We start from the raw sequence: 18,449 nt of genomic DNA on the forward strand, positions 1-18,449 counted from the left end.
TCGTTCCATTTTATGAATTACTAGACAGCCTGTACTTTGAATTTTTGCAGTTTTTGATGAAAAAGAAAAGTGAAAAGTATGTGATACCGCCTAAAAATTGTTACTGTATATGCGTTCCAACTTCTATCAAAGATTCATTGATACTACATAAATGTTTTGAACTGTAAAGAAATGTTCCTACCTGACAGAACCAATGATTACTTATGAAGCTACCACAATGAGCAATAATCCCAAACTAACATGTTACATCTCACACTCAGCTACCAGGCTTGGCTATCATAATGAGTTATTACGCTGACCTGTTGGGCTAAGCTTTGATGGGAAGTTACCACACCACAATACCAGGTTAACGTAGCATTTTCAGTTAACACGCAGAGCCACTACACTGAGCTATAGATCTAGGCACCCTCAGTGAGTCTCCACACAAATCTTCAGTGCTAAGCTACAATAAAGAACTACCACCCTGAGATACCAAAATGAACTCCAACACTTACTGCACTAATTAACTGATTGGTTTGCTGCACTGAGCTACCAAACAACACCAACACACTAAGGTAACACACAAATTCAATACACAGAGCCAAAATACAAATCAAACACACAGAACTAACACAGAGAGTCATCATTACCATCTGCTGTAAAAAGAGAGATAATTGACAGAGGAATAACACAAGGCTACTCCATAAAACGACCACAAATACCTGCCTGGCATTTTTATAAAACAGAGTTAAAACACGGAGTCAAAACACATAACTGCAACACAGGTCACCAACAGAGCTATCTAATATTGCTACCAAACAGAACTAACACACAGATATGCGACACAGAGCCAAAACAGTGAGCTAACACGCAGAGCCATAACACAATTTTACCAAATAGTACCACCACCCCAAGGCAATCACACAAATCCATATACAAAGCTACTATGCTTATCAACCATATAGACTAAACACAAACAGCAGACAGACACAGCTACTCTGTGCAGAGCCACAATTCAGAGCTACCTGACATTACTACCATACACAGGTTTACCAGTTTGCACATTTATGGTAAGAAATTAAATCAACGTCATAGAGTGTGTCAAGCTGGTATGAGTGCCCAGATGGTCGCTACATTACATCCTCCAGACAGATATATTGAAACACTCTAGTATGCTTGGCCTGTTTGCTGCAGGCATGGTCCACCACAGCATGTGTCTGGCCTGTTTTTTCCTGTCATTTGTCATAAGGGCAAAATAATACACCCTGTAGTGCGTACTCTATCTGTCTCTCCCAAACATGTCCCATGTAGATATAGTGACTGACCTAACTGTGTGCCTTGCTGAATTCTTCCCAGGCATGCTAAACAAAGTCAGACACACTATTCTGTGCCCAACTTGTCCCTCCTGGACATACCTGGAACACAGTGACAATGGCCCAGAGGAGAGAATCGAAGTTCTTGCGGTCAGGGACGGTATCACCCGATTCGGTCTTGAGGCTGAACTTGCATCCGAAGATGTGCATGCCCAGGATGCTGCAAGGAGTCCAAGGAAAAGTCATCAGTAAGAGGTGAGGACACGTCTTTTAATACAACCATAGTTGAGGGCGGTGGCAGAGGAACAGAGAGCCTTTCTCTTCTAGCACTGGTGACTCCAGAGATAGGCACAGGGACACAGAGCCCTCCATCTCTAGGGTACCATGTACTTTGAGGATGGGATGCTTTGCATTCATCTTCAGAACTGGATACTGGATGTCTCAAGTGACTGGCGGGGGGGATACAAAGCCATTTGCGTCTATGGTTACATGTGTTCAGGGAGTGCGACATTGATACAGAAACATTTACCTCTACAGCCTGCATTTCTATGGCTGTGTGATTCATGGGGTTAATGTGAAGGAACACTGTGTCACCTCTAAGGGCGTTTGGGGTACTGGAACTAACACTAGGGTGAGATCCTATCACCTGTATGCCTGGATTTGCTCACGGTACTAGGCATTGGGCACAGCAATACCTTTTAATATCATGGAACAACTCAACGGACTGGCGCGGGGTATAGGACCTGCCATCTACTGGACTCGATGCCTCAGGATTGGCAGAGAGCACAGAGCCTGTCTTCTGTGGCTGTATACTTCTGGGGTTTCACATAAACATGCTCAACCTCTTACCACTAGGGCAGGATGGATGCAAGCAATCTGGCAGACAACCGGATTATTCGTGTCTAGGGGGCCTAGGATATAGGAACATAAATACAAAGCCTGCCTCTCCAGGGCTGGGGGGAGGGGGTCAGGACACTAGCAATGAAATACAGATCATAACACATCTGGGGTTGGACAGCTCAGTAGATGAAAAGAGGCACTGAAAGACTTCCACCTCTAGGACTAAATGTCTGCAAGGGGTGGTAGAACCATGAAACGTGTTAACACTAGGGATGGGACTACATAGTCTGACTCCTATAGAACATAGACATGAGCCCACAACTCCTCTCAGCTCTGGCACTGGGTGGGCTTTGGGGGTCTGCAGTGGAGCAACAAGCGTGTTACCACAGTGCTGGCTGGATCAAGAGCGGCGCGGGATCACCGATGTCCATCCCCTCCATTGCTCAATGACTTAGTGGTCTGTGTGAGGCACAGAGACTGACCCTCTCAGGACTCAATGATATTGGCACTGGGCTGGCAACAGGGGTGCACTCCTGCCTTTATCTTTCCTCACCTGAAGATGAAGATGAAAAGCATCAGCAGCATGCAGAAGGTGGCCACGTTGTCCATTGTCTTCATCAGGACCACAAGCTGACGCCTCAAGGCGGGCATGAACCTCACCAGCTTCAGCACCCGCAGCAGGCGGAAGGTACGCAGCACTGACAGCCCCCCATCATTCTGGCCAATGATCTCCCAGACGCTGGGAGGGGCCGAGGTGAGGATAGTGCAAGGGGTGGAGTGAGGGGAGCAGGGAAGAGTAGTGCAGAGGAAATAAAAATAAACATGTGTTAGCTTTCTGTTATTTTGTGTTCACAATCTATCAGTCAATGGTATGTTTACAATCCAATCTTTCTTCTGTTTCTATCTTTACAATGTAGCGTGTTTAAGCGCCATATTTAGAAACTGTAATATTGTTTATTTCAGTTACAGTCCAGTGGCTGTACTTGTGTACCTGAATCCCAATGTTTCTTCTCTTTTCTATGTTGACAGAATAGATAGCATCTTTGGGCAATGTGTTTACATTCCAGTCTAAATTCTTTTGGACATTTACAAAATAGTATCTTTAATTTCAATATACACATTCCAATCTTTTTCTATTCCTTCACATATAGTCGTTTTTACGATATAACTTAATGCCTATTTAAATGCTACTCTTATCTATAAATTTTTGCCAATACAAAGAATATCTATGATTTCTGGGTTCAAAATAGAGGTTCTCATGATCAGCTGGTGCTAATCCTAATTTGAGGGCAAACACCTGTTTTTGACTGAATCTGGATTAGGACACAGGCACCTTGTAGGTGTTTGCCCGTCTACCGGGCAATGCATGGTGCAAAAAGTAAAGGGAAATAGATCACATTTCACGTTTTGTACCTGGAACTTGGGAAAACATGCACAATTAGTCCCCCCCCCCCATTCTGTGGTCCGAAAGTCAGAATGATGTGATACTTGCATACCAGTTACATACCAAACCCACAGAAGTCAGTATTTACCAGGGGTGCATTTAGTACCCAGGATTCCCTTTGATTCATAATGAGGTCATATTATTTCCTATTCCTAGGTGAAATTCCAGTCTATATTAAAATATCTGTTTGATCGTGTGTTCATCTGTTTACACAACTCTAGCTAATATTTGTTCTTATACTTCAGTCTTTCTGACTTCAGAATTTCTTTCTAAAATGTAAGATTACATTCCATCCTTTCTTGTATTTTTTGTATTTACATAAAATGCCTCCTATTGTCTTTATATTAGAGTCTTGTTTCAGTGTCTAAGCTTGCAATATATTATCTGGGTTCGATGTGAGCATTCTGTCTTTTGTTTTTATTATATATAAGGGGGCACATGCATCAAGCCCTTTTCCGTTCGCTGTGTGCTTCCCTGATACTCCTTCGCATCATGCCAATTTGTTCTAGTATAGCCCATGTCTGGGACGGGCATCACAGTGTCATGCCCATTCAGATGTAGTGATGTAGGCTTTCTGTCACTCTCAGGCCTCCATCAGTACTTTTAGATCCTTTTAGTAGGATTTGCAGAGGGATTTCTGCCTCATTAATATACATTTTTGTGAATCCTACCAAATAGAGAATTTGCGTGCAGTGGATTAGTACATCTGTCGCATTAAACAAAGGATAGGGTCACAATGCAGGGCTGTGCGATAAAGTAGCTGCTTTGTGACCCGATCTTTGATAAATAAGGCTCATATTATCTCCAAATTCTATTTTTACATTCTAGTCTTTCTTTCAGTTTATGTTTACATTACAGTCTGTCTTTACATCAATGTAATAATCTGACATTTCTGGCATGCTGGCATCTTTGTTTACACTCCGCCTTTTTTCTAGTTATACGTCAAATGGTAAACATCCTTTACAACGAAACTTTTTCCACGCAGTTACCTTTACAACGCAGGAATTACAATGTAAGTCGTTACAACGACTTGCGCTGGAGAGCGCTGTAGAATAGGGAATAGTTTAATTTACTATCCAAAACCTTCCCTACTATCCACGGGGACTGGAGTTGGAATAGTAAATTAAACTATTCACTATCCAGCGCCCCCCAACGCAAGTGGTTGTAACGACTTGCATTGTAAAACCTGCATTGTAAAGGCATGCATGGAAAAAGCATGCTTTGTAACAACATACATCCGTCAAATGATAGCCTATCTTTTATTACTATGTTTAGATTCATGTCTACTTCTCTTTTGATTTACATTCCATCTTATCCAAATCTCTGTTTAGAATACATTTTCCGATAGCTGCTTACATCCCAAATGCCGCCAATTTCTATGCTACAATCCAGTATTTCTTTGAATTCGCTATACAGTGCAGTATGCATGTTCTCTATGACTATTTGTAAGTCTAACATTATAGTCATGCTTTGGTGTATCTTCTACATTAGCATAATTCAAGCGGCACTCCATCTAACCTGATGATGACGATGATGCCGTCAAAGATGTTGTACGGGTTGCGCAGGTACTCGAAGAAGCCGAATGCCGACAGCTTCAGGATCATCTCTAAGGCAAACATGCTGGTAAAGACGATGTTACTGATCTCCAAGACATTGGTCAGCTCATCAGGCTATGTGGGTAGGAGACAGAGGCGAAATCATTGAGAGGATGAGAAGGAATGGTGTCAAAACAAAGAAATAATGGTGAGAGAATAGATGAATAATATGATTCTTCTCAAAGACATTTTACCATCAATTGTAGCTTCATAAATTTAAAGAACTCCTTATGCTCTGTGTGCATTACTATATAATTAATGAACTAATAAACATGTTAGCCAACAAATGAAACTTTTATAAAAGACATAGAAAAATCCAGGCCTGTGTTTTCTGCTGGAACTCCATATTGACAATTAAGGGGACAGGGCCGCTAGTAGAGCATTACAATCACAACAGCACCAGACAATGATTTCTGTGTCATCTTAGATTTAGCAGACTTTGAAATTTCCACTGTTCAACTGGTTTTTCTCCCACCGTTGTGAATCACACGTGAAATCACCCTCCGCCCCCCAAGTAATGACTGTCTTCACAAGAAACATGTTTTAGGAACCATAAGCAATTATAGAATCAATTCCTACCCCTAATAGAAGCTGGTGCAGCCATCTTAGAACAGAAATGACAAGTTCACATTATTCAGTATCAGTGACCAGCCTGTGAGTGCACCCTCAACTAACAAGGATGATGAATTTTGGCCCAATAGCACAAGATTGATGGAACATTTTCTGGATCTTCACATAAGATACATGTGCATAAAATGAATTTTAAATTCAGCCTTCGATGATCTATGTAGGTCAAGAATGTTTAAGAGGAAAGTATGTTGTCCTAGATCCACCCAGGATAAGGTCTCAATCATTATGTGGAAGCACACTTCCACGACTACATTACATTTATTTTCTGGAGAAAAATTGGGTATATTATAATTTTACTGCTTTAGCCTTAGATTAATAAGGATAATCACGTTAAAATGGGATGAGAGGACAACGCCAAAATGCTTTTCCTTATTAGACATGAAATTGGTGATACCAATCTGGCCCAGCTCCCCATTCCAGCACCACGCAGGCAACCTACATACTTTACCAACTATCAGCAGAGGCACTGTCTTTGTTGGATCATGTTGCCATCTAGTTCTTGATGACACCCACACAAATCTTGAAGATCATCCAAGGGCTTCATACACAAAGTCAAAAACATATTGGGGCATGGGGTGCAATCACAATGGCATCAGGCATGCATTTGTGGGGAAGTGATCAGGGTCAGTCAGGCTAGACTGACCCCCAGACTGATTCACTTTTGAAGACTGACCGCATTCGAGGTGAACTGGACCATTCCCAGTGTCGAAGTAAGGACAAAAGTACTGCATTGTAAATTGTTTCAGACGCCAATGATGCCGTGCAGGAGATCAGAGGACTGAGTGCCAGAGGGAGAACACTTTGACATACACACCCATAGTTTATGCCAAAATTAAGATGAAAAAATAATACATTAAAAATATATTTTAAAAAATCTAAAATCAATATCAAATATTTGTCATGAGTCGTGTATCACATTTCTTCTTCTATGTTTGTAATGGACTACTCCATCCCCATAGCATCTTCTGCTCCTCCTCTCAAGAACACCTGCAGTGAGGTTACACCACCTTCCTAGGGAAGTTCAACATTTTTTCTTGACAAATTACCTATCTTAGAAGTCGTAGAGTATCGAAAAAAAAGTTCAGTGCTTTAAATGTTTCTGTGTTTAGTTTCTGTTATTTATACTGAATGCCAATCGTACATTCAATGCTGACCTAGATGTAAGGTTTGTATATAAAAGAGTGCACTGGAACTCTGCTATATACAGAACTATCTATAGGGAGGAGAGCACCGTGAGAGCTGTGGTACATATAGATGCATGTATAGGGGTGTCAACAGAATGGGCTCTGTTACCCTTATGGTATATTTACTTTATTTTATCGTCATGGTTTGTGATTGTGACCATTTGTCATTTCTACAGTGAGACCGTCGGTACATATAGAGTAATGTACAGAAAAACACACAGTAAGGCAGAAGTACATATGTATTGAAAAGGTGCATATTGTGTGCACTGGCAATATAAAATAACGTATAGTAAAGAGTAATCGTGATATATACAGGATATAATGTACAGGAAACACTGAAAATAATGTATATAGAATCATGCACAGGTGTCAGCGGACCGTGGGAGATCTGCTACCTATACGATTATATATAGGTCAGAGTGCACAGTTATGACTGTGCTAAATATAGATTAATGTGTAGGAGAGCTCACAGTGTGGCCGCTGTACATGCAGAATAATGTATAAAAAGAGTCCATATTAGGGGCTTATATACACACATATGGAATGACGCATGGGACGCGCGCAAGGGTCGTGCACACGTAGAACAATACGTATAATAATTCTACGCACATATCATGCGGCGTAGGAAATGTTTACATTCTCCAGCCTTCTCTCTTCTCCCCCAGAGTCGGTCTCTCCGTTTACACGCCAAGTTTTTTCGTCTCTAATGAGACCAGGGGTTTAACAAACCTCAACAAATTCAATTAAACGGTTTGCTTTTCTAATTTAATTCCTTGCCCTCAGTCTCTTTGCAGAATGTTGATGAGTGATAAATGCAGCGCTGTCGCCGAACTCCCTCAACGGAGGGCTCTAAGCGGAACTGTCGGCATACCATAGGAACGTTCCCTTCTGAAAAGCCATATAAAAGAACTTTCCGCCTCTACAACCCTATTCTATGCACCGCAATCGCCCTCACGGAGCCCCCTCCTTTCTGAACTTTCTCCCTCTAGGAATTGCAGCTCTATGAAAGTTTCCTTCGAAAATCCCCATTAAGGAAAATCCTTCTCTAACACCCCCTGTTACTGTTATAGGAACATTACCTCCATAGACGCCCACCTTAAGAACATTACCGCTCTCAGAGCCCGCCATAAGAGCATGCTCCCTATAAGAAACTGTTACCATTGGGACCCTGTTTATTCCCCCTCTCAGAAAAATCCCTATTACAAGACTACCCATCGATCAGAGCCCCTCTTCTTAGAACAGCCCCCTCTGGAACCCTGCTACAGGACCCGTGCATCTAAGGGCCCCTGTATTAAGCACCTGCCACCAAAAGCCTCTGTTATAGGACCATGCGCTCGAAGTTTCTCTGGTCTAAGAGCTGTCACTTCAAGGGTCTCTCTTATAATAACTTTTCTTTATCAGTCTACATTATAGGAACATGTCCGCTCTAAGAACCCCCATTAAAATGGGAGATGCACTTTATGAGTCTCTGTTATTAGAGCATCCCCTCTCCAAGAGCTCCATTGAAAGGCGATTCACTCTAACAGCCTCTATTATAAAAACGTTTCTAAGAGCCTGTTGTAGGAAAGTGCCAATTTTTTGCATGGTTACCCCCCAATTTTGCCTGACATCTGATGCAACTTAATTTGATGTGCCCTGGGTCCCTGACAATCAGGTTCCCAGGGCCTGTGTTCTTTCCTAACCTTGTACCTTTGTAACCACATTTGGCACATCTCTGGCCACAGGTCATCCCCTTGTAAAAGGTACCATGGGTACCAAGGGCGCTATGACCAGGGAAGACCGCAAAGGGCTGCAGCACCTAATGTGCCACTGCACCTTAACACCCACTCACTGCCATTGCAGACTGCATGCTGTGGTGCAGAGAAAGTAAAGAGTTCACATGGCACACATCCCTGTGTCCCATGCCTGCAACCCACTGTCTGAGGCCAAGGTAAGTCACCCTCTAGCTTGGTGCACTAGCGCTAAGGTGAGGGTAAAGTGGCATGAGCCCTGTACCGTTACAGCTTCTAAGCCCATCCCGAGAAATTGTAAGTGTAGCAAAAGTCATTAAAGAGAATATATGGTCTGGGAGTTCGTCATTACAAACTCCACAGCTCATAATGGCGTTAAAAAAACTGTAAAGTTTGGTAGCAAACTTCTCAGCACATAAAACCCACACTGATGTCAGTGTTGGATTTAATGTGGAATGCACTCAGACCAGCCCTGGTGTGGTTCCTGAATGGCTGCTGCCATGTGCCACCACCAGACAGGGTTCTGGACCCCTGGGTAGAGAGCCTCCGCTCTCTGGGTACAGAAACAAAGCCCATCCTGGACAGAGGTGTTATGCCTCCTCCCCCAGGATGGGCTGGGTCCATGAAAGAGGAAGCTTCCAAGTCTTGTTGCCTTTGGAAGCTGCCCCTGCCTTTTGCTGCACCCAGCAACTGGCTCCCACCGGTTCTGGCATGCACTTTGGGTGGGAGAATCAGAGGGGAAACCAAGCTAGGAAGAGAGGTGTGCCCACCTTTGCCAACCCCACCACTCAGGCGGGGGAGGTGAGGTGAAGCACACATCTCAGTCCCGTCCATCTTGAAGATAGGGGGACTCAGCCAATTAGGGAGAGGCTCCTCCCACTGGAAGGTTGCATATTAGGGGGTGTACCCACTCCAAGGAATGGATCCATTGGTTCCGAACTGCACACCCTTCTAATGCCTCTAAATTTAGTATTTAGGGGCAACCCTGAACCTTGCCTCCTCATATTTGAGGAAGAAAGAAGATGGACCGAAGACCAGTGCTGACCCAGGAAGAAGAAGAGGACACCAACTGCCTTGGCTCCAGCACTACCGGCCTGTCCTGTCTACGGCCTGCCTACAGCTAAAACCCCAGCAAGTCCAGCAGCAAGCAACCCCCAGAGACCAGAGGACCTGCCCTGCAAATAACTTACAGACTCTGTCTCCCGTGAGCGCCGATTTGCTCAAACCAAGACTCACCCACAGAATCCGATTCCGGCGACTCAGTGATTCTGCACCACCCTGCACCCGACGCCCACGGCCCGAGTTCGAGTGGCCAAATACCACAAGGAGGGCTCCCCAGCGATCCTGACTTGGCATCTGGTGATCCCCGACCTCCATCAAGCTTGGAAACAACACCTGCAGCCTCAAGATGAAGGGCCCCGCGACCGGAGCTGGTATGAAAACCTGACGCAAGAAGCCACCCTGCACCTGACGCCCCACGGCCTTGGGTGGCACAACCAAAGGTGTCCAGGCATCTCCCAAGATCACAACTTACCTCTCCAGCCCAAGTCTGCAGCAACTTCGCACAACCTAAGCTCTCTATTGAAACACATTGGGTCCCTGATGTCCATTTTGTACCCTGCACAAGGCCGCCCCAGTGCCGCTGGTGGTGCAGCTCCTGTGTTGGTCATTGGCCCCTGCAGTTCTGACCAGTTTAGAAAAATAGCCATTATTTATCTTAGTAAAACAAGACCAAAAATCCAACATACACAAGCCAAGGTATGAATTTTGCAAGATTAAATGAAAAAATGCAGTGCATTGATTAGAAGTCAATAGCTCGAACTGGAGCTATCTTGCCGCGGTCAAGCGTGACCAATCTAAAAGTTGAGCCCAACCACGATGGAGCGCGGGCTGGATACAGGAGTCACGCAGACCTGCTGACAGTTCCATGGATGTGTCAATGTTCGGTGACGATGCATTGAAATCCGGAGGTGATGCATCACTGTCGCAGGTGATGAGTTAGTTCCAAAGTCGGGCAAAGTCCCTGATGCATCGCTGTCAAGAGTGCGTGCATTGGTTTCAAGGGGTCGATGACGAACCGTTGGGCTGCAGGCGATGCGTCAATGAGAAGTCACACCGGGCCAGGGATGCGTGAGAATCGGGACAGGGAGTCACAGACATCGGTAAAGCGGTGCTCGAGACTCACGCAGCAACATTTATTTGTAGGCGCTGAGGGAAAGCCGAAGGCACATTGTAAGTCGAGGTCATTACTTCGGGTACTCTGCAAGCAGTGACCACGACTACGGTGCAGGCAATGGTGATGCGTCGACAAAAGTCGGGCTGCATTGTAAGTTTAGGTTGATGTGTTGCACACTCAGCGAGCGGGGACCACAGCTTTGGTGCAGGCATGGGCGATGCACTGATTTAGCAGGGATGCGCCAGTTCCGAAATTATGTTTGGAGTCAATGGTTTCTTGGGTTGTAGCACAAACTCATTTCCAAGGGCCCAGTGCTGGATTTGGCTACACTTGGCAGAGCAGGACTCACAGCAGAGGACGCCAGGTGCTGATAGCAAGATCCAGGTGAAGTCTTTGATTTCCCTGAGACTTCTAGCAGAAGGCAAGGCCAACAAGCCCTTGGAGAACCTTAAGAAATGCAGGATGTAGAGAGCAAAATCCAGTACTCTCACTCACAGCCGTGAAGCAGCAGGCAAACACACCAAAGCATGCAGCAAAGTGTCAGTCCCTTCTGGCAGGACAACAGCTCGTCTTCCTGGAAGAATGTCCTCAGTCCAGGAGTGTTCTGAGTTTATGGTGTCAGAGGTCCAGTACTTATACTCATTTTAGCCTTTGAAGTAGGGAGACTTCAAAGGAAGGCCTTTGTAGTGCACAAGACCCTGCCTTTCCTGACCCCAGCTCCAGACACACTATAGAGGGGTATGCAGATTTTTATGTGGGGAAATGCACAGCCCTATTCAGGTGCAAGTGTCAACTCCTCCCTCTCACTCTAGCTCAGGAAGACCCATCAGCCTGGTGATGGGCCATCAGGATTTTCAGGGCCTGCCTAAGCTCCCTTTGTGTGACGGTCTAGAGGGAATGCACAAAGCCCAGCGGTCACTCTGACCCAGACGTGTATTCTAGGGACAGACAGAGGCACAGCGTGGTTAAAGTAAGAAAATGCCAACTTTCAAAATGTGTTATATTAGTTGGGCAACCCGATATACCCTTGGGGGCTTGGGTAACAAAATATTTTGTCTAGTAAAAGTGCCTACAAGGGATTTTATTTCAATATGGTGAAAAAATATTTAACACCATCATTCATGAGTGCCCAAACAAGTGGCCTCAAACATATGAATTTAATAGATCAATATGTATAATCAAAAATGAATAAATAAAAAAATAAATGAACAGCGGGTGTATTCATTTTTTGTAGAGATTTATAATCAGATAAATTAAATTAAAATTTACAAAACAGTATTCACTTATACAGAAGTAAGAGATTGATAGCCTTCACAATGAAACAAAAATATCTGCTAGTCAATTATGTAAATAATCAATTTCTAAAACCTATTTACAGAAAGAAATGTTTCTTTAACATTCAGTAAAAAATTTCATTACAACAATGTTATTAATTAATTGATGAAAATGAGTAAGAAAGGTCGACGTTTCGGTCTTGTCATTTGATACATCTATAAACCATCTTCAGGACAGAAAGACTCTTATGTAGAATGCGGACCCCTTAGAAAATAGATCAATTTATGACCTTAAAATAATTAGTCCATGGTATTAATAATCGGCATAACTTGAGTCGAAGCCATAAGAATGTATCTACGGAATGTAGTATTGCCATCTGAATTTGGCATGCTTGTGGTGGTGATGTTATGTATGAGAGGCACCGGCTTAGTTCAGCGTCCCAGCAGAGGGAAACAAAGCAGCTGCTAGCATTTTCTAAAAGTGGCATTTTGAGACCTGCAATTTGAAAACTAACTTTACTAAAAGTTTAAGTTGTGAGTCCAGAAACATTCAACTCCAATTTTCTATCCGCTCCCAGTTGCAAGTTACGCTTGTAAAGTGTTACAGGGTCGTTCCAGTACTAACCTGAGGGAGAGATAGTCCTTGCTGTAGTGAAAACCGAATTTAGCAGTTTTCACTACCAGGACAAGTAAAACTAAACATCTCTTGTCTTACCTTTAAAATACACTGCACCCTGCCGATGGGGCTACCAAGGGGCTACCTTAGGGGTGCCTTAAATGTAATAAAAGGGAAGGCTTTGGCCTGGCAAGTCGATGAACGTACAAGGTCGACATGTACACACAGACTCTGCAGTGGCCGGCCTGAGACAGGTTTGAAGAGCTACTCGTGTTGGTGGCATAATCCATGCTGCAGGACCACTAGTAGCCTTTGATTTACATGCCTTGGGCATATGTAGTGCACTGTATTAGGGACTTATTAGTAAATCAAATATGCCAATCTGGAGGAACCAAATGACATTACATACTAGACGCAGAGCACATGCACTTTAGCACTGGTGAGCAGTGAAAAAGTGCACAGAGTCCTAAAATAAACCAAAATGAAGTTCAGCACACAGTGAAACATAGGAGGTCAGAAGCAAAAAGACAGGAGAGACCATGAAAAAATATGCCATATCTAGCACATGTGCCCCCCAAAAGAAAGTGGGAAGAACTATCCAACCTCTTAGGAGTTCTGTTTACTGAGTCGGAAGTAACTGAAAGGATTATCAGTGTTGGCGTGTTCTGTTTTAGGGTGGTGTTCCACCATAAAGTCTACTCCCTGCAGGGAACAGGACCACCTCAACAGTTTTGGATTCTCACTCCTTATGCATTAACCATCTGGGGAGCCTGTGGTTTGGCTGAACCCGGAAGTGAGTCCCAAACAAGTAGGGTCTTAGCTTCTTCAGCACCCAGACCACACCAAACACCTCCCTATCTATTGGGCTCCACCTCTGTTCCCTGGGCAGTAACCTCCTACTAATGAAGGCTAAAGGTTGGTCTAGGCCCTCTTTGTTTATCTGTGAGAGAACGTCCCCTACTCCATGCCTTGAGGCATCAGTCTGCACCACAAATTCTTGGGATAAGTCAAGAGCCTTGAGCACAGGCGCCGTGCACATGGCCTCCTTCAGGGGTTCAAAGTGGTCTGGCACGCCTCCCTCCAGATCACCTGGTGGGGCTGCTTCCTGGAAGTCATCTCTGTCAAGGACTCAACAACGGTGCAGTTTCCATTGAATGAATGAATGAATGAATGAATGAATGAATGAAAAGTTATTTATCTCCGCGCAACTATGCCCAATGGGCGTCAAGGCGCCTAACTCCAAAACTAGCTGACGGCAAACAGAAACCAGGAGCTCACTGGTAGGCTTTAATGAAGCACCAAGTTTTCAATGCCTTCCTGAAGAGATCCAGTGAAGGCTGTGATTTTATCTCTAAGGGGAGAGCATTCCATGTGGCTCTTCAATCTCAGAGGAACTCACTTGGGGAGGAGGACTTTTCTAGAGTCCAACTTTTGGAATCTGGGGATGCGGCTGCTCCCCAAGTCTTTAATCAATTTCCTATGCTTTCTCTGGAAGGTCTTAATTGCCTATTAGATAAAACAAAATCTGCTTCCCCTGTGGACCCGGTCCCATTGATGAATCTCCAGTAATATCCATGAGATCTAAGAAGGCTCTCACTTCTGTCTGGGTCTTGGGGGAGGCCCAAGCCGGAATGGTGTCAATTTCTGATTCTAAGGAATGCACTTGCCACCCCCTACCTAGTATCCTAAGTAAACCACAGAACCCCGCCCTATCTGGCACTTACGGGCCTTGATAGTGAGGCCTTCACTCTGCAGTGCCCTTAGCACTTCCTGGAGATGGTTCAAATGGTCCTCCGAACTGGAGCTGAAGACTGCCATGTTGTCAAGGTAGGCAGCACTGAAGTTCACCAAAACAGCCAGGACCTGATTGACCAAACTCTGGAAGGTGGCAATGGCTTTATTCAACCCAAAAGACTTGACATGGAACTGGTAGTGCCTTTCTGGCACTGAGAATGCTGACCTCTCTTGTACCCCATCGGTCAAGGCAATCTGCCAGTACGTAGACGTTTAAATCAAATATGCTGAGGAACTTGGCAGATCAATGAGCTTATCCGCTGTGGCGATGGGGTAACCCTCAGTGTTAATGACCGCATAGAACCCACGGTAGCTTACACAGAACCAGAGGTTGAGTGTGACACCAAGCGAAGCAGCCTTGCGGTCACAAACCACTGGGCTGGACCAACGACTGCTAAAGGGCTCAATAACCTGTAACTCCAGCATCTTAGAGACTTCCTCTTTGATGCAGAACCTCACTCTGTCAGACAACCTTAATGTTTTGTGCTAAACAGGACTACCCCCAGTATCAATGTCATAAGTGCACCAATGGATGACTCCTAGGGTGAGTGAGAACAGAGATGCAAAATGCCCTATGTACTTGCAACAGTCTCTCTGTGCTCTAGAGTCAAAGTAGGGGAGAGGCTCACACACTCTACTGGTCCATCCTGCTCTTTAGAAGACAGGAGGTCGGGGAGAGGTTCCCTCTACCCTTCCACCCAATCATCTGTGACCAAGAGCATGGTCAACTTAGACCTCTGGAAGTGTGGATCGAGACAGTTTATGTGCAGGATCCTCAAGGGGTTCCTGGGAGTTTGCAAGTCCGCCAGGTAGGTGATGTCACTACTTGCACTCCTTTACCTCAAACAATGGGCCAAACCAATGGTCTTGCAGAGCACGGGGCTCTATGGGCGCATTTACCCGCGCTTTGTGACCAGGCTGAAACTCAACCAGAGTGGTATTTTGGCCATACCAGTGTTTCATGTCCTCCTGGCTAGCTTCCAGATTCTCGTGGGTCAGTTTCTGGAAGCAAGCTGTCTGTTTGCAGAAGGCCAGCATGTAACTGAATACATTCTGTGGGGCTTCCTGGGAGCTTGCACCCAGCCCTCCTTTACCAAACTGAGAGGGCCTCTCACAGGGGTGTCCATACAGAAAGTCAAAAGGGCTAATGCCAACCCCCTTCTGCTGTACCTCGATGTAGGCAAATAAAAGATATGGAAAGAGGATGTCCCACTTATGCCTCATCGGTTCTGAGAAACCCAAAATCATGCCTTTGAGGGTATGGTTGAACCTTTCAACCAGCCCATTGGTTTGGGCATGGTAAAGGGTGGAAAACTGGTATGTTACTCCACATGCCTTCCACATGGCCTGCATGTACAAGGACATGAAGTTAGTACTGCGGTCAGATATCACCTCCTTGGAGGAACCACATGGTTAAAGATCCCCATCAGTGGCGTGACCAAGGTGGGTGCAGTCACTGTTCTCAGAGAGATAGCTTTCGGGTACAGGGTGGCATGGTCTACCAAGACCAGGTCAAACCTGTTGCCTATGGCTGTCTTCGGATCCAGAGGCCCCAAAATGTCAATGCCTACCCACTCAAGAGGGGTGCTCATGACAGGAACAGGTTGGAGGGGAGCCTTTCATCTCACCCCTGTCTTGCCACTCGCCTGGCAGGCAGGACAACATTGGCAGAACGCATCTGAGTTCTTCTTCATCTGAGGCCAGTAAAAGTGGGTGACAAGCCCGTCAAAGGTCTTGTCCTGTCCCAAATGACCTGACAGTGGCACATCACAAGCCAACCCCAGTAGGAAGGTTCTGAAACGCTGGGGTACCACCAATACATGGGCTGCCCCAGGCTCAGCAACCTTAGGCTCGCTATACAGGAGATCATTCTACCAGTAAATCAAGTGAGTTCCAGAGGGGTCACCACCTGCCTGGGCCTTGGCCTGCTTCTGCAGACCCACAAGAGTAGGGCATTCTTTCTGCACCATGCAGAACTCCTTGCTGGAGTGACCTCCATCCTGCTGCCACTGGGACAGCTCAGGCAGAATCCCAAGTTCAGCTACATCTTTCCCTGTAGGTTCCGTGGTGCCCCCCTCAGGTTCAGCCTCTTCCCAGACCATGGAAATGTCAGGAGCGGGTTTCCCGCACCCCTTTCCCTTCTGCTTTTTTGGCAGGGACCTGGGCCACTCTTTCAGGCTGCAGGTCCTTATGAACAACCTCAAGTTCTGCCATGGACTGTGTGGTCAGGCACATCCACTTAGGCAACCCCAACAGCTCCAAGTGTGACCTGAGCTTCACCTCCTACCAGGTAGTATGCTCCCGGTCATTGCCCAGCAGACACTGCACAGGCATGGATGGACTCACAGCTACCCTCCCCCAATTCAAAGGGAGCCTGAGCCACCAAACATTGGCCCCCACTGTTGTCTACAGCTACTACTTGGTGGACCACATTAGGGACTACCTGCTCTGAAGACACCAGATGACACCGAAGGGTTGTCATGCTTGCTCCTGTGTCGCTCTTCCAATTGATGGGTACCCACTGCCTAGTCCTGTCAGGCATGAGGGTTCCCTGGACCATTTCGCTATCATCAAGGGATACTAGGGTCATCTCAGCTGGCCCCCCACCACTAACTTGGACCAACTCCTTCCTGAGTGCTACACTAGCCATCCCCAGTGACTGTCTACTGGTGGGGGGGGCTTTGCCCACTTGTGAGATTTGGGATACCCCTTGAAGTGCCCTTCCTGATTACATTCAAAACAATTCAGGGGTCCCTTCCCTGCAGGCATTCCTGTAGAGAACCACTTCTACTTCTCAACAGGGGGTTGGGCATCCTTACCCCTGGGAACTCATTTAGGGTCCTTTAAATAACTCCTTACTTTTATTTTTGTCCCCTCCCTTCTTCTGTTGGAGACCCAGCCCACCCGTGGCTTGGTATCCCGCATACAACTTCTTGTCCTCACCTCCACTGTGAAATGCTTCCACAAACCTGTACCCCAATCCCTCTTAAGAATTCTGTACATTTGCAAAGCTATCTCTTAGGCCTGAAACCGCCAATCTATGTAATCTCCCACTCTACAATCAGGCATCAAACTCTCTGGTCTCTTTCCCTTTGAGTACACTAGAGATATGTTGCAACCATCTGTGCTGGACTCAGCCCTCTTGGCTTTCAAATTCAGCTCTTGCAAGCTCAGCTCCTGAGCTAAAAGCATGTTCTTCTCCTCCACGGCCAATTTATCTTTCTCCATTGCCAATTTCTGTTTTTCCACATCTACATTGAGTTTTGCCAGCTCCAACTGGATCTTACTTTCTTTTTGTCTGTGAGGACAGACCTTTAGAGGATACACTGCTGGCAGCTCTGGAGGAAGCTCTTTCACCATTCAGACTGCCCCCCACCCCAATGGCATCGCTAGCTCCTCCAGCTATCCCATATGCAGACTTTGTTCCTCATCCTCCACAACAACATACCTGTGAAGGCCACAGTTACTAAAATCCATAAAGCACAACAGACACATTGTTCCACACAATATAAAAGTAACATGTTTTGTCTACAAAGTTAGGGATGGGACTACGGCCCAGCAAAGAATAGGGTATATATTCACCAAAAAAGGCAAGAGATGGGTGAAAACTTTGCCCAAAGTAAAGTTGGCAACCGGCCACTCCACCTAAAACTGCAGAGCAATACATGGATTTCACAACCACTACCCAAACAAACATCCTAGTGAACATGTTACCAAGGTGTTCACATACCCACTCATTTCGTGCCTATCCTCATTCCTGAACTCATTCTCCAGGGATTGGCACTGGCAATAATCGCCATGCGGCATGCTGTCCATCAGGTCACAAGTAGGCTGCATGCCCCACTCAATCAGAGAAACACGATCTATCTAGAGG

At 45.5% G+C, this 18,449-nt stretch overlaps 1 protein-coding gene across 1 annotated transcript in view; it reads right to left on the minus strand.

Annotated features, from left to right (window-relative positions):
* The window catches only part of CACNA1I (calcium voltage-gated channel subunit alpha1 I), a 646,661-nt gene that overhangs the window by 309,344 nt on the left and 318,868 nt on the right, over positions 1-18,449 (minus strand). The window contains exons 8-10 of the mRNA XM_078650206.1: positions 5,095-5,246; positions 2,686-2,871; positions 1,395-1,512 (exon numbers count right to left, since the gene is read on the minus strand). Coding sequence (XP_078506332.1) covers positions 1,395-1,512; positions 2,686-2,871; positions 5,095-5,246 — 456 coding nt within the window. The remainder of the gene's footprint in view (positions 1-1,394; positions 1,513-2,685; positions 2,872-5,094; positions 5,247-18,449) is intronic.

This window comes from Lissotriton helveticus, chromosome 1_1, assembly GCF_964261635.1.
Source record: "Lissotriton helveticus chromosome 1_1, aLisHel1.1, whole genome shotgun sequence".
In the NCBI taxonomy this organism is placed as follows: domain Eukaryota; kingdom Metazoa; phylum Chordata; class Amphibia; order Caudata; family Salamandridae; genus Lissotriton; species Lissotriton helveticus.